This window comes from Hemicordylus capensis, chromosome 4 (genome assembly GCF_027244095.1).
Source record: "Hemicordylus capensis ecotype Gifberg chromosome 4, rHemCap1.1.pri, whole genome shotgun sequence".
Classification (NCBI taxonomy): Eukaryota; Metazoa; Chordata; class Lepidosauria; order Squamata; family Cordylidae; genus Hemicordylus; species Hemicordylus capensis.
The window spans coordinates 82,399,258-82,422,131 of NC_069660.1; the positions used below are offsets into that span (position 1 = coordinate 82,399,258).

At 39.9% G+C, this 22,874-nt stretch overlaps 1 protein-coding gene across 23 annotated transcripts in view; it reads left to right on the forward strand.

The window, feature by feature from the left end:
- Positions 1-22,874, forward strand: part of PTPRF (protein tyrosine phosphatase receptor type F) — a 759,513-nt gene that overhangs the window by 394,087 nt on the left and 342,552 nt on the right. For 22 of the 23 annotated variants that reach the window (XR_008305992.1, XM_053244735.1, XM_053244734.1 and 19 more), the window contains one exon: positions 16,983-17,128. Coding sequence is in view for 22 of the 23 variants with exons in the window: in XM_053244735.1 (XP_053100710.1) it covers positions 16,983-17,128 (146 nt within the window). In the remaining variant the exon portion in view is untranslated. Of the gene's footprint in view, positions 1-5,318; positions 5,377-16,982; positions 17,129-22,874 lie in introns of those variants that run through there. The other variant, XM_053244740.1, reaches the window with a different exon arrangement.

Genomic DNA, 22,874 nt, shown 5'->3' on the forward strand with positions numbered 1-22,874 from the left:
GGACCAACAAATGGAAGTACTTTTTCTCACAATGCATAATCAACTTGTGGAATTCTCTGCCACAAGATGTGGTGACAGCCAACAACCTGGATGGCTTTAAAAGGGGTTTGGATAACTTCATGGAGGAGAGGTCTATCAAATGCTACTATTTGGAGGGCTATAGGTCACCTCCAGCCTCAAAGGCAGGATGCCTCTGAGTACCAGTTGCAGGGGAGTAACAGCAGGAGAGAGGGCATGCCCTCAACTCCTACCTGTAGGCTTCCAGCGGCATTTGGTGGGCCACTGTGTGTAACAGGATGCTGGACTAGATCCAGCAGAGCTGTTCTTATGTCCCCAGATAGAAAATACAAAAGCAAAGTTAATGAGTAAAATACCATCATATGAAGCCAAACTTAAGTGAGCAGCCAGAAGGACTGGATATAGGGTAGTTTGGTTGCTTGCCCTTGTTGCAGCTAGCTGCAAATGTTGCTGATCTCAAAGATTGAGGGTGCAAATTACTTGTTTTATTCTGTGCACCAATGTACACTTCATTCCTGCTAACTGAGCAAAAGGGCACATTTTTAAAGTAGTGATTATCTTTATTTAGCAGGGGGAGAGCAACTGGCCCTATCCATCCCCAGCATGGCATCTCTCCAGTGGCTGTTGCTGGCATCTGTCTTATGTTTCTTTTTCAGATCGTGAGCCCTTTGGGTACAGGGAGCCTTCTTTCTTTCTTTCTTTCTTTCTTTCTTTCTTTCTTTCTTTCTTTTTCTTTCTTTCTTTCTTTCTTTCTTTCTTTCTTTCTTTCCTGATTTGGGAACTTTTTGTTGAAAAGTGGTATATAAATATGTGTCATATTCATATCCATATTCTGTTACTATCTCTCAGGTCTCTCTGAACAATGCTATTTGTCTCCCCCACCCTCTCACGAGAGCAAGCAGCAAGTGGGAAATTGTACCGGGGGGGTACATAATGTTAATTTTAGGGCTCCCCCCCATTCTATTCATATTTACTTGGGAGTAAGTGATGCTGGGACATACTTCTGAGTAAACATCCATAAGATTTTAACATACTGTTAAGAACACCAAAGGCAACAGTGGTGGTGGGAATTTGGCAGAAAGATACTGTCTGTGTAGAGAAAATAATGCAATAGCTTTTAGACTGACTACATTGACAAAATTACAAGAAAGTTCCGGTTTACCACAAAGGAAAAAGATGAATTTTTCAAATTGATGAAGACATAAACATTTGAAATGATTCCTTTGTACCAAGCACCTATAGACTGCCTTATCATCACTATGATTTATCACAGCAGCCCCATCTGATTTAATCCTACCCATTTGTTCTTGCCTTACCTGAATCTTCTACTGGCAATATTGTTCGTCGGCAGCTGATGATGAGTATTGTGCTAGGTTGGACCTCTCAGCAAGCTATTGGGAAATAATGTTTGGCTATCAAGTCCCGACAGAATTCCTAATTTCTTTATCTTGCCATCAGTTGCCAAAATCTATACTAAGTGTTGCATGCGGGGAGTGCTGTGGCTCAGACATGGAGGGGTAATTTTTGGTGGATTCCCCTTCCATCTGCAACCACCTGTGCCTCTCAAAAATATGTTCCTGGGGACACAGGTGACTGCAGAGGGAAGCAGCGATCTCCCAAAACCACCTCTTTCCTCCATGTGTGAGCAGAAGTGTTCCCTACGAGCAACTCTTAATCTGGATGTTGGCCACTATGTTCCTGGTGTACATACTGAGTGGGTTCACAGAGTCTCCTGCAAGTACTTAACATGTAGGTATAAGAGGAACCAAAAATCACAGGAAGTGCATGCTCTCATTGGGCATGTCATGGGGAGCTGCTAGCATGCCTGGTACTGCCTTCTGCTTTAGTTTATCTGCTCGACTTGAAACCAGGAAATGAAGTTGGCTTTATGAAGTCAGTAAAATCTAAGGCAGAAGTGCTGCAACTTCAAATGACACAGCCAACAAGAGCATGTGCTCCCTGCAATCTCCAGTTCCTCTCGTACTTACTTTGTAAATACTTATAGGCCGTTATATGAACCTGCCCATTGTTACACTGCTTCAATTGCCCCAGTTCCCTGAACAGAGAGAAACTCCAGAGTTTATAGCTTGCTTTGAATTTAGTTTATTTACACAAATATTCAGATTGAGCATTGGATGAAATTAGAAAGATAGCCAATCATTCTTAGAAGTCAGAAACAGATTGCATTAGTTTCCCATAGAGTGGTCCTTGTATCCTAAGGTGCTGCAACTTCTGCCCAGCCACTTCAGCTCCAGCCTAAAACTTCTGGCCTCTGTCCCTCAACAGTTTGTCTGCTCTTTTGACACTGGGATAAAATACACTTTTCAGATTAGTGGGGAAGGGAACATAATGTTCTCACTTTCAGCCTCTCCTTTCAGATGAATCCTACATGGATAGATTCTCTCCAGGATGATTGCCCTTAAAACCAGTGATTAATTAACTCACAAAACCAGCCAACTATCCACCCACAACCACAGTAACAAAAGAATAGCCAGCCACTAACAACCTAATATTTTGTAACAGTATAATTAAAGTTAACCACATTGAAACCCTAGGTCTTTTTCCATGTATCTTCTTTCCTCACTTTTCTATTTTTAAAGAGGAAGGAAAGTATGATTCAGTGTATCATTATACCATGAAGCTCCAGTTTTGAAGATCAATTTTTTCTCAGAGTCAGTGATATCATGCTATGATTGCTGCTTATTTCTGGCCACGGAAATTGATCTTCTGTTCCACAGTGAGGAGGCCTCTGGCAAGTTCTCCACTGGAACATCTGATTAAGTCAATTTTGTATTTGGAAAGTGCTGTGTCAGATTTGGGAGTGATAGTTGTGCATATGCTTTGGTGAGAGTATAGAAATTTACATAGCGAGTATAATGTTGAGAATTGTGTTGGGGACAAAACCAGTCTAGAAATGTTGACACGGAGAAGCTTATTTTATTAAAAGGTTAAGAGGCAGCTTATTCTTAGTAATCTAATAAAGTACATGAGCTCCATCACACTGTGAAGAAAGACCCATCTTTTAGATGTAAGGACCTGTTATTTAATAATGCAATTTTGACTTCTTAGCTGCCTTGAGATTAAATTTCCTCCCTGTCTCCATAAATACCTGATCTATTCCCACACAGACGAAAGGCATGAGATGAGCATAGTCAAGACAGCCCTTAAGGAAAATGCCTTGTGATGCAGGAGCTGAAATTTCCCATAGAATCATTGGGTGAGTGGGGGACCTCTAGTCCAATCCACTGCTTGATGCAGGAAATCCAGTGCTAGAACATCCCCAATAGATGACTGGATTGGTTCTGTTTAGAGCCTCCCCTCCGGAAATTGGATCTATTGTCTAACTGCTCTTACTATTAAGACATTTCTACTACCGTTTGATCAAAATTTACTTTCCTGTAACCTAGCTGTATTCTTAAATCTAAATCTCTGGGACATAAGAGAAAAAAGTATTTGCTTTCTTCTCTGTGAAAGCCCTTCAGATATTTGAAGAGTGTTATACCCACCCTGAAATCGTCTCTTATTGAAGCTAAACACAGACCAGTTTCTTCAACCATTCTTCATAGGACTTGTTTTTCAGACCCTAGCCTTCTTTGTTGCCCCTGAACTTGTCCATATCTATCATAAAGCATGACACTTGGAACTGAACACAGTAGTCCAAATGAGGTCTGACTAGAGCAGAATAAAAGGGGAAATGTATTACTTCTTGTGATTTGGAAACAATGGTTTTATTATGGTTTTATTAAAACATATTTTTGCAGCAGTATCGTACAGCTGACTTGTATTTAGCTTGCAATTGACTTCAATTCCAGGACACTATTCACATGTACTACTGACAATTCAGGTAGTCTTTGTTCCATTGATTAAGTGCAAAACTTTGCATTTGTCCCCATTGCTTTAATAATAATTTTATTATTTTCTCCTTTTGGGAATTAATTGAATAAGATGTTCTCCCCTCAGCTCCCCTTCTTACTGTGGCAGAATTAAAATTCCTATTATGTCCCTCAAAAGATGCTTACTGTTTTGAAATTCAAGACTGCTTTACTTCTCATGAGGAAGTATCAACTTCCTGAAGTGTGCCAGCTTTTTGAATGTATGGCACAATTAGATGGATTTTGTTGGGGGGCTTTTGACCAGCTTGAACCCATTTCCCCTTTAGTTTCTATGTATCCTAAATAAACATCTTAATGTGGAGAACTGCTTTGATTTATGGCTCTGCAACTCAAGGCTCATAACTCTCCCCGTTATAAGCCTTGCAAATCGCTCATACTGTAAGGCTGGCAGGGCAAGAAAGAAGGGAAGACTGAAGTAACCTTTTAGCCAGTGATGACTGGAAAGCATATTGTCTGATCAGTTTATCTCTCCTCGTCACTTTCCCTCCCCAAAGGCTCTTTCCAGACTAGCTGCTCAAAGTCGTGTTTGAAACATAAACAGCAGGGGGAGCAGTCTCGCAGCAACTAACAACCCCCGCAAACAGCAGCCATTTTACATCGGATATACAATGTTCTAGCTCTATATCGCAGCGATTAAATTTGAAACTAGGCATTGGAAATGTGAACGGTACCCTGCTGTCCACGTAAGGACTGCGTGTCATGAGGCAGGAAGTGTGGAAGCATACTTCCGAGATATGTCCTGACCCCGTTGTAGGGTCTAGTCTGGAAAGCTCCCAGGAGGTGTTTGCAATGCCATTGCAGGAAGAAGGCAGAGGGATTGGAACAGAACTTAGACCTAAGTTGGTCCACCTTTCTCACAGACACACACACTAGTACTCAAAACTTGCTGAAAGGGAGTTTGTGTGGAAAAAGTACGAACTGGAAATTGTGTGTCTGTTTAGGCAATAAAGCTATTTAGCTTTATCAATAGCTTTAATGAAAAAATGTGATTGAAGTCAGATTCTTTCTTTTAAAAAATTGCTTCTATTTAAACTGCAAATATTTACAGGAATTGGGTGGTGCTCTATGTGACCCATGTTAAATAAGCAGACAGAGGGCAGAATGACTCTCAACTTTTAAAAGCTAACATCTGAGAAAAGGTTTAGTATTTTGTATATTGGTAGAGGCAGAGTCTTCTCAGTTTGACCATTCAGTATGAAATTGGAGTGGTAATTCTGAACATTGCTGAAAATTGTATTGTCATGGTTCTTAAGAAACAACTGGATTAATTTGTGTTGTGTGTGAGAGAGTTTTTCTTAAGATTCCTTGCCAGGTACTGAAAACTGGTATCTTGGTAACATGTATATGATTTTTTGTTTGTCTGCAGATGCTCTGTTCTGAACTCTCTGCATGTGAAAGTAGTTTATACAAATAAGGAAAAATGGCTTGTGTAATGGGAATGACAGAATGCTCTCCTCTTCATCAGGTAGATGAGGCCAAGATCCAATTCACATAACAGTATATATTATCATTAAAATGAAAAGTGTTTTTTAATCTATATCACCATTTCTAGTAGCCAAAAATATGTTTGTTACTCTAGCAGGTATCCTAATGAGATTGTTTACAGTGGAGCTTGTTCAGGTTGGGAGGTTAAGTAATAGTGTGCCTTATGTTTATCTGTAAAAGAAGTCTGCACTCGCTTTAAATTCCTAAAACCAAAGGGGGGAAATTTAGACTGGTGAGGCCTTTGAACTTACTGCATCAAGAAGCAGCTGCTTGCAAAAGGGGATTAAAACCTTTTAATCCTTTTGTGCAAAATAATATGGTGTTTAATATGGCAAGCATGCTAGCAAAGTTAATTTTCATATTTATTTTTTTCAGGCATAAAAAAATAGCTTTCCCTCTATTCCTGATTGCATCTGTGCACATTGCAGTGCTATTACACAGCATTGGCATTTTGAAGAAATTATCCAGCAAGGCCATGTTGTAGGCAGCCTCCACAGGATAGTTCAGAATTGAAGTTGAGACCAAGAGGGCCGAGCAGGGAACCAAAAGTGGGGGGATTAGATCAGGAACTGGGGACCAAAAGCAAGCCAAGAATCAGGGTCAAAATCAAGCAAACCAACCAGGAATCAAGCCAGGAAGCAGGGCTGAAACCAGGGGTCATAGCCAGGGGCGTAGGGAGATTCCCAGCAGCCTGGGGACAAGGTTCTTTTGGGGGATCCCCATGTGCCCTAGTTCTGAAGCCATGCCCCCTATTTTCCAGCCCTTCCTCCACGCTTCCCCTTCTATTTATCTGTGGCGGGCGGGCTTCTCCCTGGCTGGCGCACCATGTGCCGGCTTGTCTCCAGCCAGCTTTCGGGCCTCCCCATTCCCTGGCTGATCCGCCGGCTTCTCTTGCTCCTGAGCACAGGCCTCCCCATTGAGCAGGGAGAGCATCGTGTGCTGTGCCGTGACGTCATACGATGTTCTCCCTACTCAATGGGGGGACCAAATTGCAACTACATCACTGGGCAGGAATTGCAAACACAAACAGACGAAGAAAACTTTGATACTGAGGCAGCGCCTCAGTATCAAATCTTTCTAATTTGGAAGCTTTACCTTCGTCTTGTCAGGCATCTTTATAGTCTTCCTGTTCAGGAATGATCCAACAGTCAGTTTGGCCAGGAAGAGTCATTTCAGGGGAGGTTTTTATTAATGGCGCAGCAGGGAAATGACTTGCCTAGCGAGCAAGAGGTTGCTGGTTCGAATCCCCACTGGTATGTTTCCCAAAATATTGGAAACAAACTGTTGGGAAGGCTGCCTGAGCCAGCTTGGCAACTAATTTCATAAAAGTAGAAAGGAACTGGGGCAGTTTGAGAACAAGGGGGAGGCACTTCTTATCTTGTGACTCATTACGATAGGTACATGTGCACCAGACCTGATTGGGCACAAAATAATGATACATACTATTGACAAGTGTTTGTGAATCCATAAAAGAAAAATATAAAAACATAGTATTGCAATATTTATGAAAGCTTTACAGATTTTTTTAATTAGTCAAATATAAATATTTAAAGGCCAAATGATATATTGGCTTTCTTTCTACAATGGTTCTTAAATAACACACATTTTAAACTTCCACTAAGCTTGTTAAAATGTTTCTGTGAAAAAGAGAACTACATAAGAGATTATTCTTTTATTCTCTTTTCAGAGTCTGCTTCTGAACTGTCAATAACATTTCTTACTGTTTTTGTTTTGCATTCTTTCTGGTTCTTTTGTCCTGTTGTATTTAAACCACTCCTCCTGTATTTTCCTTCCCTCCAGTTGGCCAAATTGTACATGAAGGCCTAAAGTAAATCTTATTCTGACAGTAGATGTTGTCAGCCTCAGACTAATCCCTTACCCTTCCACCTAAGGATAGATACTCTTATCCAGAAATTGTTGTTATATCTAATAGTTACAGTACATATAATTAAGAATTTAATCTTCATCTTAAAATAATGCCTGGGGAAGTTTCTTTGTTTTAGAAAGCCTTGAACTCAGGAAGGTGGCCCTCTGGTGCAGTCAATTAGCTTGATTGGCAGAGTTGCTATGGAGGAAGAAAGGGCAAGATTTAGCAACAGCATCAGTTTGGATGAGTCAGATTGCAGAAGGTTGTTGGCCTGAGGCATTAACTGTACCCTGTAACATTAAATATTCCATGTAATCAGCATTTATTCCATACCCCATGACAAAAGTAGAGATTCTGCCCATTGTCGTGAGCACCTTAATTTAGTATTTTGACTATTCCAGCACCATCAGCTATGAATAGGTAAAGTTGACTTATTCCCCTTATATTCACTATAAGTCTAAATAAAACAAGTCTGAAGTTTTAAAAGCATAAGATTTGCCTCAACATTGTTAAAGATTTGGTGCATGAAGAATTCATAAATTCACTTCATAAAGTCAAGCTGTATTATATTTCATTTCATGTAAGCTTAAGAAATAGGTATTCTATAAAATTAAAGGAAGCCATACAAGATGAAAGTGAAGCTATATGCAGGGGCGGGGGTTGTGTGAGGAGGTAAAATAGATTGATTTGATTACCATGGACAAATTTACAATGTCTGACATGCAGACTAAGTTTTTGATGGAAGTCCTATTGAAATCAATAGTGCTTTAGAGTAACTCTTGAGTAGTGCTATTGATTAACTTACTCTGGATGTCAGTCAGTTACATTAAAATTGAGAGGTAATACCAGAATAGCTTGCACTAGCTGCTGAGTGTGTTGATTGAACACAAGTTGGGTTTGGTTCGAGATTGAGCCGTACTAGCTGAGCCGGTTTGGGCCCTGTTCGAGGGTGGCGGTGGGGGGGGGGGATAAAATTAAGTTTAAAAAGTAATGACTTGCCACCGCTGAGGGCTGTGGTGGCTGCAGGGGGCAGTTCCGATGGATCCCATTCCCCCCACTGGCCTTCCCTCTAATCTTCCTGAGCCAGTGCGGCCCTTTGTGTGTTCATGGCAGCCATTTTTGGGCTGCCACACATGCGAACTGATCATTTGTGTGACCTGCGTCATGCAACTAGCCAGTGCGCATGCATGGTGGCCCCAAAATGGCTGCCATAGATGTGCAGAGGGCCTAATCAGGCCCCAAATGGGCCAAACCAGCCCTTGAAGACTCTGGGGGAGGTCAGTGGGGAGAAGGGGAGCCAATGGAGAACACCCCCCGCAGCTGCCACAGCTTTCAATGGCAATAAGTCATTATATTTTAAACTCAATCTTATTGCCCCGCACCACCCTCGAACCAGACCCAAACCAACTCGAATTTGAATGAGCCTGGCTCAGGGTGTGTGTGTGTGCAAAAACCAAACATGCCTGTTCCGGTTTGGATTCGAACTGAACCAGACAAAGCAGTTTTATTTTATTTATTTATGATTTAATTTAATTTAATTTAATTTAATTTAATTTAATTTAATTTAATTTAATTTAATTTAATTTAAATACCGCCTGACTCCAGAGGCTCTAGGTGGTTTACAAAACACAATAAAAACAGAAGAAAACCAACTTTTAAACAATTAAATGTTAAAACTTTCAAAGATTACCCAATTAAAAAATCAATCCTGGCTTAAAAGGTGTGCCTTAAGGGCTCTTTTAAAGGCTAGGAAAGATGTTAACCCATGAATGTCTGTGGAGAGCACATTCCACAGCCAGGAACGACTATAGAGAAGGCCTACTCCCAAGTCACCGCCAGACAAGCTGGCAGCATCTGGAGACAGATCTCTCGATGATTTTAATGTGCAGTGGGGATCATGCAGAAGAAGGTGCTCTCCCAGGTAACCCAGTCCTAAGCCATTTAAGGCTTTAAATGTAACTACCATCACTTTGTACTTTGTCCGGAAACCTATTGGCAGCCAATGCAGTTGCTTTAAAACAGGCATAATATGGTCTCTCTGAGGAACCCCGGAGATCAATCTAGCCACTACATTTTGAACCAACTTAAGTTTCCGAACTACATACAAAGGCAGCCCCACGTAGAGCATTGCAGTTGTCAAGCCTAGAGGTTACCAGAGTGCACCACAGTTCTGAGATGATTATCTTCAAGGAATGGATGCAACTGTCGTATCAACCAAAGTTGATTGAAAGCACTCCTAGCCATGACTTTAACCTGAGAAACCAGAAGGAGGCTTGGTTCATCAGTCAGCTTCAGCACTCCCAAGCTACATACCTGTTCCTTTGGGGGGAGTGCACCCCCATCCAGAACAGGAGGATATATCAGGTCCCTTGAAGTATGACTGCTTACCATGAGTACCTCCATCTTGCTTGGGGTCAGCTTCACTTTATTACCCCTTATCTAGTCCTTCACTGCCCATAGGCAGGCATTTAGGGGGGTGATGCCATTTTCTGATGATGATGTCATGGAGAAATAGATTTGGGTATCATCAGCATATTGATAACACCCTGCTCCAAATCTCCTGCTGATCTCACCCAGCAGTTTGATGTTGATGTTAAAACACACTGGAGAGAAGATTGAACCCTGAGGGACACTATACAATAACTCTCATTTCAGATAATATTTTAAAATAAAAGTGTACGTATGTGCAGTGTGTTACATACTGCATCTACAAATAGCACAACCTGTGCCAACCTTGTGGCAACTGTGTTCAAACTGTAGCCATAGGTTCCCAGCAATAAAATTAAATATTTTAGTGTATGCAGTTTTATAGGAATGATTTCATTGTATGAATCCTTAAAAACGGATTTGCACTGAAATGCTAATTCCATTGCAGTCTTTCAATAAAGAAAAGCAAATATGTTGCCTATGGTGGTACAGTCATCCCTCGCCAACCACGGTTTTAAGTATCCATGAATGGGAAATTGTGAATAGTCTTGCCAACCACGACCCAAGTATCCATGGCTGGTGAGACATTTTAGTGATTTGGGGGGAAGGGGTTCAGAGGTTCAATCTGCTCATTCCTTTTGGTGACCCTTGCTGACTCCTAGTGACTCTTGGTGATTTAAAGTGCATTTGAGGGATTTTTTTTGGGGGGGGGGAAGTGGTTCAAAAAGTTTCCAGAGGTTCAATCTACTCATTCCTCTTGATGATATTAAGGAGTGTTTTGTTTTTGTTTTTGGTGATTTGTTTTTAGCATTTTCCCCTTTATTTTGAGGTGGTTTTGCAATTGCAGTTCCCGTAACCCTCCGTTTCCCATTCATTCCTATGTCTCACCAACTTTGAAATTGTCAACCATGGGATTTTGTGAAACATAACCCTAGCGGTTGGCAAGGGATGACTGTACTAGAGTCTGTGCTATGTCTGATCCATCTTCTTTTTGGTTGTTTCTTGCTGCAGCCATAGTCATACATAAAAATATAATACTGTACATAATACATTGTAACTCAAAAAATAAATTAAAACACAGTAGATAATTCACAGGAGCGGCTCATCCTAACGAGCCAGGAGGGTGCCAAAGGAGACACAACTGCCCCTCCTTCTCAGAGCTCTGTTTGCTCCTCTCTCTTCTGTCCCACCCTGCCTCAGCATTAATGAAAGCTGACTGAGGCTGGACATTTGTCAGGTAGAGCTGCATGGGCTGGTCAGCTATACCTGATGGAAGACCAGTCTGCAAGCAATGCAGCTCTCATTAACACTGGGGTGGGATCAGAGGGAGGAAAGAGGAATTGTGAGAAGGAGAAGCAGCTGTACCTCTTTTGGGGTCTTCCCCGCCCCCCCCCCCCGATCTTTAAGACAGGCCACTCCTGGTCATGCATAAGATATACAACCACCTGTGAATATAAATGATAAAAATCAAGCACGCTTACCTGCAACCTACTCTACAGTGCCTTTTAAAACTCTCAGGCTAACCAGTTATGTGACCAGACTGAACTGTTGAGTTTCTGAGTTCCATAACAGGCAGATAGATGTAAAGCTGATGTAATTCAGCATGGGCTTGGAAATAACCATTTAGCAAATTTTCAATAGCACACCCACCCTTTTGAAGAGATGAGGATTTTTGATGAAATATGATGTTCGATCCCACATAGGGCCTATCCAGCTCAAAATATATTTCTGAAGTTCTTTAGGTAACAATGACCTAATTGCTATGAAAACTCCAAAAGGGAAGCGGCTCATTTGAAATCTTATTTGTCATTTAATCCATTCTTCAGAATTATTTGCATGACTGCCCCAGCCTGATTAGATAAGAGTTTACAGGAGCAGAAAATAAAGGTGTGCAAAATGTTTGAGGAATCCTTTTACACTCAAGATGGCTACACTTTTGCTATGCAATGCAGTAATAGTTCTACATTGCTGTCATAGATACAAAGAAAAGATTGCACAGGGTATGACTCAACTACCCCTTTCATTGACACCAAGAAACATCCATTCATGACTGAAATCAAATAATTGTCACCCATTAGTGGGCAATTATATTGAAAGAGCTCTGTAGCATCTTTTGATGCTTTAAAATCATGAATTAATCGCAATAGTTTTGGGGAACGTGCATTTAGTCAGTTGCTAATCTACTTCCAGTGACAAAATAGCCCATGTATTTTATTGCCCTTGAAAGGTTTATAATTATTAAGGAGTTATAATAAATAGAAATCTTCTGTTGAAAGCGGGAGGTGTGGATCTACATCAATCATATCATCATCCCTAGATGATCATTGCTGTCATATATAACCCTGATGCTTAGAGTGAAACTAATGGGATAAACAAAGTTATCTGTGTGCCCAGACATTTATAGAATCGTTTTATTTGGCTTACTTAATTCACTAACATAGTCTCTTCAGCTACATTGAGAACAGAAATATAAATGCCAATTAACCATAAGAGTATGCATCCTTTTGCTCTGGTTGCGCATAAGTTCAATGCTGGGAGTGAATGGCAGATACTTGAATATTAGTGTCCTGCAATGCTGTATGTATCTGGAGTGTCCACACACAGAAAGATAACAGATTGCATGAGTCATTTTCTAAAACATTTTTCAACCCTTCCCTTAGCCTAATTTTTATTTACCCCATCAAGGAACTGATGTTTTAAAATATCAGGATTATGTAAATCTGAATAAATTTGGGATATTTTACTATTTACTTTGCTAAAAGCGGGTATTAATTAGCTTAAAGGAGCAAATAGAATTTGCATGTAGTTACACAGGAACATAGGAAGCTGTCTTATACTGCGTCAAACCATTGATCCATCTAGCTCAGTATTGTCTACCCAGACTGGCAGCGACTTCTCCAAGGTTGCAGGCAGGAATCTCTCTCAGCCCTATCTTGGAGATGGATGCGGCCCCATCCCGAAGTGCTTACAGTGCTCACATGTAGCCTTCCATTCAAATGCAAACCAGGATGGACCCCGCTTAGCAAAGGGGACGATTCATGCTTGCTACCACAAGACCATCTCTCCTCCTGTTCTAATATCTAGTCCTGCTGGACTACTAAGATTCTGATGTTGAGACTGGCATCTCACCTAAGAAGAGCTGTACTGAAACAGACAAAAGGTCCTTATAGTCCAGTATCCTGGTTCATATAGTGGTCCACCAGATGCTTCTTGGAAGTCTGCAAGTAGGGCATGAAAGCAATAGCAATTCCTTGCTATGTATATTTCAAGTTACCTTTCTAAATTTTTCAAATTTTGAATTGAGAAATGGGGAAATCAGATAATTTTATATATATTTGAAAATATTCATTTTAGTTCTAACATTTTGGCTCCATTCATGTTTCTGAAAACTGTTTTCAACTGTACATTCATTGCAGCCCCTTCAATTATGCAGATTAACCATAACCTTCTAATTTACAGTGTGCTTCTTGGGTGACCCTCTGCGCTGAACAGTTTGTATTTCCTGGTTCAGAATACTGTTTAAGATTTTATCTTGCTAATGAAATCTATGTAGCCAAAAGTTTACTCATGCAGTGGAATTGTAAAAGCTAGATTATATTCCGAATTCTGTCTAGTTGGGAAGGGAAACAGGTTTTCTGTTTTGCTTTCCTAACTGTTCTGCTTTTGTGTGAGCTGTAAAAAAAATTAAAAAAATCAATGTTATTTTCCCCCCTCTACATGGGCTGGGGAGAAGCTATGCAAGGTGATGTATAATTGCATTGTGTTGTTCAAGGATAAGAGTTTTGAGCTCTGCTCTCTGTCAATTAATAAATCTAAACTAGTTTACCAGCATGACAACATAAATAACATAAAATAAACAAATCAGTTATAAAAATCCAATACAAGATAAATCAGCTGAGCAAACTCCATTGTAAAATGGTCAGATATAGTGAAATCAACATCAGCATGAACATGTTGGTGAGTGAGAGGATAGCAGTGAAGAAATACAAATATATGTAGATATAACTAAACAGGAAAAGGTGTAAATCTTGATAAGTAAATATGTGAAATCAATATTAAGTTAAGTGGGCACGGCTAATACATTGATTAACTTTAATGTCAGGCTACTATTTGTGAAACAGAGGCTTTATGTAGTTGGTTGACCTCTTCCTGCATCTCAGGGATATTTCCTCTGAGCTTACTCTATTCTTCCCTCAGCTAGGCCCACACTTAAACTTTTAATAATTCTGAAGCTATTTAAGCATCTTCATAGAACTAATTGTGTGCATAAATACCTTCGCAAATTGGGAATGGAGTGAGATGATGTCAGTTTGAATGGATTAATTGCACTAGTTTCTGAGTTCTCTTTGCTCTAAGGTAACATATTACACAGAATTATATAAAAGGAATTTTTCTGCAAGCTTTTTTTTTTTTAACAAAATCTTCCTCAAATTAGTTTGCAGCCTGATAGTTACACTGATTATCAAGGTCCTCTTCTATAAATAACATTCTAATAGGCTTGGGGCAAACAGGATTGTTTGTAATATTCCATGAGAATTTAAGAACACACTCTGGATAACTAAGCAAAGAGGTAGCTTTTAAAAGTGGTAGCTCTCTTATATTAGGCAGGGTGAAAAAAATTGCCTCTATTTATACCAGCAGACCATCTTTCCAGTGGTTTTTGCTGGTGTTTCCCTTGTGTGTTTTAGGTTTCGTGAGCCCTTTTGGGACAGGAAATCACTTTCTCATTCCTTTTGCTATATAAACTCCCTTTGTTAACATGTTTGTTGAAAAATTGTACATAAATATTTTTAAAATAACAACAACAACAACATAAGAAGAAGAAGAAGAAGAAGAAGAGCTTGTGCTGGGTCCATTTAATTGAGCATTCTGTTCCCATAGCGGCCACCAAGCGAGGGGGCAATAGTCCTCCCTTGAATTGCTCTTTCCCAGCAACTGGGATTCAGAGTTATACAGGTGGACCCAATTATCTGTGGAGGTTCAGTTCCTGCATATTACCGCAAATAATGAAACTGCAAATAATGAGTCATTTAGTCTAATGGGAATGTAGGGGTTAGGTTCTCAGACACACACAAAAAACCACCAAAAAACCCCAAAACGCAATAACCCTCAAATGGTCCCAAAATCACGGATTTAAAAATATATATTCTGAAATGAGCTACAAAATGGCTTCCACAGACAAAATGGTGGCCGTAAATGACATCTGCGATCACTTCTTGCTAGCGATGTGCACAAACCTCTTCAGAGGCCCTTTTAATGGCCTCTGAACCAGTTCGAACGACAAGCTGTTCGGTCGGTTCGAAGGCAGGGGGCATACTTTTAAGGGTGGGGGAGGGCGCCCTTACCCCTCCTGCTGCATTTCCCCTGCCGGTGCTCCATTTTAAAAGTGTCAGTGGGGGAAGCAGCACACGGGGTGGCAGGGAGGTACACTGCTTCCCCGACTGACACTTTTAAAACGAAGTGCCAGAGGGGAAAATATGGTGGGAGGGGTAAGGGCACCCTACCCACCCCTAAAGGTATGCTCCTGCACCTTCGGACCACCACCACCCCTCCGGTTCCGTGCACATCCCTACTTCTGGCCTTCTAGGAACCATGGATACATGGGTCTTAACCCTTTTGTATCTGCAGATACACGAAACTGCGAGTATAGAATCCATGAATAACGAGATTCTCCTGTACTGCATCTGAAACATGGAAGGTCCACATAATCATTTGTCTTCTCTTCATTTAAAGCCATCTAATCTATTCCTGAATAATATTTTTCTGATCTTGTTCTTCATTCAATTCTCAGCTCAGTTGAGGGTTGGAGCCTTTTTTGCGGGGAGGGGGCGGTCGACAGTGCTGTTTGGAATTTTTTCTTGCATGCTCTTTTTTTCTTTAATAGAAGCACCAGTAAGTCATCTGGGTAGGCATTTCTCTCTCTCTCTCTTTCTCCAATGGCAACCACTGTGTGGCATCACTACGAGTGGTTTATTTTTAAAAAACATTTCAATGTGGGTTTTCTTATAGGGATGTGCATGGAACTGGGTTGAACGACTGGCAGTTCCGCCAGTTCGAAGGCAGGGGGTTTGACTTTAAGGGTGGGGGAGTGCACTTACCCCTCCCTCCGCTTTCCCCCCACCAGTGCTAAGTTTGCAAAGGAATGTCAGGTACTTCCAGTGACTTAGGAACCAAGGAGGCAACGGGGCAGCAGGGAGGTACGCTTTTGTAAATGGAGCGCCGGCAGTCCCTTTTGTAAATGGAGCGCCGGCAGGGGAAAAGTGGAGGGAGGGGTAAGTGCACCCTCCCCCGCCCTTAAAGTGAACCCCCCCACCTTTGAACTTCCCCCACCCAGTTCCGTGCACATCCCTATTTTCTTATAATAGAAACAGTAGATATGCATTGAGCTCTTATAACCAAGCAATGCAGAAAAGGTCTTGCAGAAATCTCTTGGCACCCAGTATGAGGCTACCCAAGTTACATCAATCATTGTTCTTTACTATAAAGCAATGTTTTTGTAGCATCCTATAGCTAACTATAACTGAAACATCCTAACCATCTGCAGTTGGATTATCCATCCAGAAATCCTGGTCCTACTTTATATAAGTGCTTTTAATGACTTAAATTGTAGGGGGGTGGGGGGTTGATTTTGGATATGCCGATGTGGTAATTCTGATTTTTAACAAACCATTCTGACCTAATAATGATAAAATCCTTTACTTGTAATTTTTTAAAAATAGTATTTATTAATGTCCATAAAGCACCCATACTGCAGTGAATTACAATTCACATGAGTCAGTTTTACCTGGATATCTGCTTATGACAGAATTTTAGAGTCAGAATAAACATCATCATACTTTATTTACGTTCTTTTACTAAAAGAGAAATAAACATCTTTACATAGTTAAAAAGAAAAATGTAAATAGAAAATCAATTACACATAAATGGATAACAGCTTTGGAATAATTACACATTAAAAATGATAAAATAACGGCATTGGAAATCTGGTGGGCCACTGTGCGAAACAGGATGCTGGACTAGATGGGCCTTGTGCCTGATTCAGCAGGGCTGTTCTTATGTTCATATATTCTAGATTTTAAAAAGTGATTCTATTGGTGGTTGCCCATTGATGCGTCCATTATTTTCCTTGGTTTCTAACTGTGGTAATTTTGCTTTAGACTGACCAGAACTTACTAGGCTTTGGGTCCACTGTTAGAGAAAGCTGATAACTGAGCTGGAATACTGCAGTACTTATTTCTTCACACCCCATGCATCTCTCCTGCATCTCAACCTTTAAATTATTTGTCTTGTAGGCAAGCCAAATTTCATGAAAACTCCTGAGGATCAGATTGGGATTTCTGGAGGTGTAGCCTCCTTTGTATGCCAAGCGACAGGAGAACCAAAGCCCCGCATCACATGGATGAAGAAAGGGAAGAAGGTCAGCTCCCAGCGATTTGAGGTAAATACAGAACTAACATTTATTGATAATCTGTATCCAAGTTTATTTTCATCAGTAATTTACAGGGAAAGGTACCCATGCTGTGGCTTGGTGATCAAGCCTGCTGTCTGAAAAGGAAACTTTCCTTCTTGATTTATGTCTTCAGACTGACATTGTCTTCAGTCTTCAGATTGTCAGGAACCGGGACTCATTTTGAACCCCAGCCTGCAATGCATGGCTCACTTCCTAGAGCCCATGCACCCATGGGTGGAGCCCTGTGGTAAAGGGAATGAGCCCAAGCAACCAGGGGTGGAATTAAGAAGTGAAGGGGCAGAATCCTCCAAAAAAGGCTAATTTCAAATGTACAGTTATTTTATGTGCATACACAACCTAGACTCCAGTGCAAAGTGCACAAGTGCAAAGGAAGAACTATATTTGTGCAACGGAACTATTTGAGCACAGCTGCAGTTTACATTGTCAATATAAACATATATGCAACAAATTATTAAGGAACTAAGCATGAAGACAGTCTGGGAAACAATTTTACCCATTTTACAAATGGGAACTACTGATGTCAAAAGTCTCTTGTTCAAAGGACAACCAGAGAATGCATGGTAAAGAACTCAAAACCCATGAACAGCACAACAGTCAAGTAATTGAGTTAGGCTAAATATTAGGTGACTCCATGGCAGAGAATATTCAAAACCCATGCGAAACAGAACAGACCTGTGGGATGGAATCAATTTTCATATATTATTATTCAATTATACGCCATAGTTCAAATAATAGAAGTTAGGTTAATCTTAAAAGCTACAGGACAGACAACCCTACAAATAATCTGAAGTGATACGTAGTGCTACTTTATTAGTGACACAGAATAAAAACTAGTAATATTTGTGCAACCTCACTTGTAATATTTGTGCAACAAGTAATATTTGTGCAACCATCAGCAACCTTTTGTTGTGGGAGAAGAAATTGTGGGACCTGAGTTCTTTTTCCATCCAATAGTGGATTGGGTGAGGGGGAACAATACCGGGTCCCAAAGTAGTGGGCAGTGCCTCCACCCCACTAGCCCCCACATTTCTTGAAAATATATCAGGGACAACAATTGGTGGGCAACTTAGAACGTAAGAACATCCTGCTGGATCAGGCTCAAGGCTTATTTAGTCCAGCATCCTGTTTCACACAGTGGCCCACCAAATGCCTCTGGGGAGCCCACAGGAAAGAGGTGAGCGCTTGCTTTCTCTCATGCTGTTGCTCCCCTGCAACTGATATTGAGAGGCATCATGCCTCTGAGTCTGGAGGTGGCTCACAGCAGTAGCCATTGATAGACCTGTCTCCCATGAATGTGTCTAAACTCTTTTAAAGCTATCCAAGCTAGTGGCCATCACCACATCCCATGGCAAAGAATCCATAGGTTAATTATGCACTGTGTTAAAAAGTACTTCCTCTTTTCAGTCCTAAATTTCCCAACCTTCATGGGATGACCCCAGTACCCTTATTTTTTAGAAGTGTTCTCTTCTGAAGTCCAATGTATCTGTTTTGGACTTCCTTAACAATTCTCCACTTGCATATATACTGAATTGGATCATACTATGGTCACTGTTCCCCAGAGGATCTGCAACTCTGACACCCTGCACCAGGTCCTGGGCGCACCACTCAGGATTAAGTCCAAGGTTGCCTTCTCTCTGGTTGTTTCCACGACTAACTGTTCTGGCACATTTTGCATGTCTTGAAATTTGGCCTCTCTTTCATTACCTGAATGTGAATTTACCCAATCTATATGTGTATAGTGAAGTCACCCATTATTGCAGCTCTGTCTTGCTTTGATTCCTCTCTGATTTGCTTCTCCAACTCCAGGTCACTCCAGTGTTTTGATCCAGAGGACGATAGCACAACTCTAGTAACACATTTCCTTTGAGTCCTTGTATTGTTTGTTACCCATAACGATTCTGTGGAGGACTCCGGTCCTCCTAGGTTTTCTAGCTTGTTGGGATCTATCCTTTCTTTAATATACAGTGCTACTCCTCCCCCAGTCCTTCCCTCCCTACCCCTTCTGTAGAGTTTATATCCATGAATAACCGTGCCCCACTGGTTCTCACTATTCCACCAGGTTTCCGTTACACCCACTATATCTATGTTTTCATTAGTAACCAAGCACTCCAGCTCTCCCATCTTCTCTCAGAGGCTTCTGGCATTGGTATATATAGACAACTATATTATGATTATTATTATAACATTTATATCCCGCTCTTCCTCCAAGGAGCCCAGAGCGGTGTACTACATACTTAAGTTTCTCTTTCACAACAACTCAAGCTCTGAATCAGGCCATAGTGATTACAAGAAGAAGCTAAGGACTCCATCCTCCTATTATTGTTTTAGCATTGGTAAATCTAACATTTAATGCTCAGGATCATCCAATGCAGATTAGAGCCCTACATGGAAAGGGAAATGCTGGATGTTCGAGATGGTTTCAGAAAAGGCCAAAGAACAAGAGACATCATTGCTGATGCATGCTGGATAATTGAGAAAGCCAAAGAATACCAGAAAGAACTCAATATGTGCTTTATTGACTACAGAAAAGCCTTTAATTGCGTCGACCATGTTAAGTTGTGGAACATCATTAGGAAAATGGGCATCCCAGGACATCCCATTGTTCTCATGAGAAACCTATACACAGGGCAGGAAGCCACAGTCCAGACAGAACATGGTGAAACAGACTGGTTCCAGATCAGCAAGGGAGTAAAACAAGGCTGTATACTTTTTCCTTCTTTATTCAATTTATATGCTGAACATATACTGAGAGAAGCTGGATTGGAAGAAGATGAGCATGGTTTTAAAGTTGGAGGAAGAAACATCAATAACCTGGGCTACGCTGATGACACCACCCTGATAGCTGAGAATGCGGATGATCGGCAAGCTCTAGTAATGAAAGTCAAGGAGCACAGTGAAAAGATGGGACTACGACTAAATGTAAAGAAGACTAAAATAATGACAACGGGTACAGCAACCAGCCTCAGAATTGACAAGACATTGAAGTGGTAGATAGCTTCTGTCTTTTAGGCTCAACCGTCAACAGTAAATGATCCAGCTGTCAAGAAATACACCACAGACTAGCACTTGGTAGGGTTGCAATGAAGGCCTTGGAAAGGATATTTAGATTTTGTGATTCTACAAAGATTAAAATCATTAGGACATCTATGGATGCGAACGCTGGACTTTGAAGAAGCAAGACAGAAAAAGTATTGATGCTTTTTAACTTTTTTTTTCCAAATTCAATTTTTATTAATTTTAACAATCGTAATATTATCATTCATTACAAATACACACAAAAAAGGTGGACTTCCCCGCTCACATTTCTTCGTGAATCATCAACTATAAAATTTACCCTTGCTATAATAATAATTCAAAACATAAATTCATTCAAACCCTTACAAACATAATTAATCTAACCAACCTGCGATTTTTACTAAATTTCAAACCCTGCTGTCAAGTCCATAGTAGGAAAATAATTCTTTAGATACAACAAAAATGGTTTCCAATCTTCTTTAAAACGTTCCAAGTTTTGATCTCTTAATAGTGCTGTAAGTTTTGCCATCTCCGCATATTCCAAAATTTTTATCAGCCAGTCTTCTTTTGAAGGCAGTTCACTGGTCTTCCATTTCTGTGCATATATAATTCTAGCCACCGTAGAGGCATACATAAAAAATGTTAAATTAGTTGTAGAGATTGCACCTTGTGTTACTCCCAGCAGGAAGGATTCTGGCTTCTTAGGAAATGTCATTTTAAGTATTTTCTTTAATTCATTATATATCATATCCCAATAGGCTTTAGCCTTCCCACAGGTCCACCACATATGAAAAAATGTGCCTTCAAAATGTCCACACTTCCAGCATTTGTTTGAAACATTTTTATACATTAATGCCAATTTTTTGGTGTCAGATACCATCTATACATCATTTTATAATAGATTTCTTTTATAGCATAACATTCAGTAAATTTTAAATCATTTTTTCATAACTTTTCCCAGGCTGCCATTTCTATATTACTCCCCACATCTTGAGCCCACTTTATCATAGTCGTTTTAACCACTTCCTCTCTTGTCTCCTCCAAAAGCAACAGTTTATACATTTTAGAAACTAATTTTTCATCATTTTGACATAATTCCTTCTCAAAGTTTGAAGTCTGGTCCTCAAATCCGACTTTAAGGTCTTTCTTATACATCTCATTTAACTGATGATACTGAAACCAATCTCTAACCAAATCTTGTATTTCAGTTAAGCTTTTTAACTTACAATCCTTTTCCTGAAAATGTAACAAATCCCTATAGGTACCCCAACACATTTGCATATTTACTTCTTTACGTGATAAGGCTTCAATCGGAGATACCCATAATGGAGTTTTAGGTTCAAACCAATGTTTGTATTTTAACCACACCCTCATTAAACTCCTTCTCACATAGTGGTTCAAAAAATCTTTATGTATTTTACTTTTTTCATACCACAAATACGCATGCCATCCGAACCTTCTGTCAAATCCTTCCAAATCAAGAATTCTAGAGTTTCTTAGCGTTATCCATTCTTTTAACCATGTCAAACAAACAGCATCAAAATATAACCTTAAGTCTGGCAAGGTAAGACCACCTCTTTCCTTTGCATCTGTTAGATTCTTAAAATTAATTCTTGGTCTTTTCCCCTGCCAAACAAACTTAGTTATGTCCTTCTGCCATTGCTTAAAACAAGTTAAAGTGTTAATTATGGGAATAGTCTGAAAGAGAAACAACATTTTAGGCAAAACATTCATTTTCACCACTGAAATTCTTCCCATTAAAGACAAATTCATTTTAGACCATCTTTGTAAATCAATTTTCACTGAATTCCATATTTTAACATAATTATTTATAAACAACAAGGAGTTGTTATTTGATAACCAGACCCCCAAATATTTAACTTTCTTCTCCACTTTCAACTCACTTTTTTCAGAAAGTCTGTCTTTAGCTTTCTGATCCATATTTTTAGTTAAAACCTTAGTCTTGGTCTTGTTTATATAGAATCCAGCCAGCTGACCAAATTGTTGTATTTTATCCAAGAGTCTTTCAATCTTTTCCATTGGATTCTCTAAAAACAGCACAACATCATCTGCAAAGGCTCTCAGCTTATAATCCTGTTTCCCAATTTTGGGACCATGTAATTTATCATCTTCTCTGATAGTTCTACAAAGCACTTCTAGAACCAATATAAAAAGCAATGGGGAAAGTGGACATCCTTGTCTAGTCCCTTTTTGTATTACACAGTTGTCTGATAATTCCCCATTTACAATAATCTTAGCATATTGCTCCGAATAAATTGTCTTAATTGCCCTAATAAAATTATTGCCAGCAGTCATTACCTCTAGTAATCTCCACAAAAATTGCCACGAAATATTGTCAAAAGCTTTCTCTGCATCCAGAAAAATAATCGCCATCTGTTTATCATTATGTTTTTCATAGTACTCCAGTACATTCAAGACTGTTCTGACATTATCTCTCAATTGTCTCCTTGGCAAAAATCCAGCTTGATCTTCATGAATAAAATGCCTCAATATAACCTTCATTCTTCTTGCCAAAATGTCAGCAAAAAGTTTGTAATCATTATTTAAGAGTGAAATTGGTCTATAATTTTTAACTAACGTTAAGTCTTGGTCTGGTTTTGGGATTACTGCAATATTTGCGTACTTCCACGAATCCGGCATAATCCCTTTTTGTAAGATATCATTCATAGTCCATTGA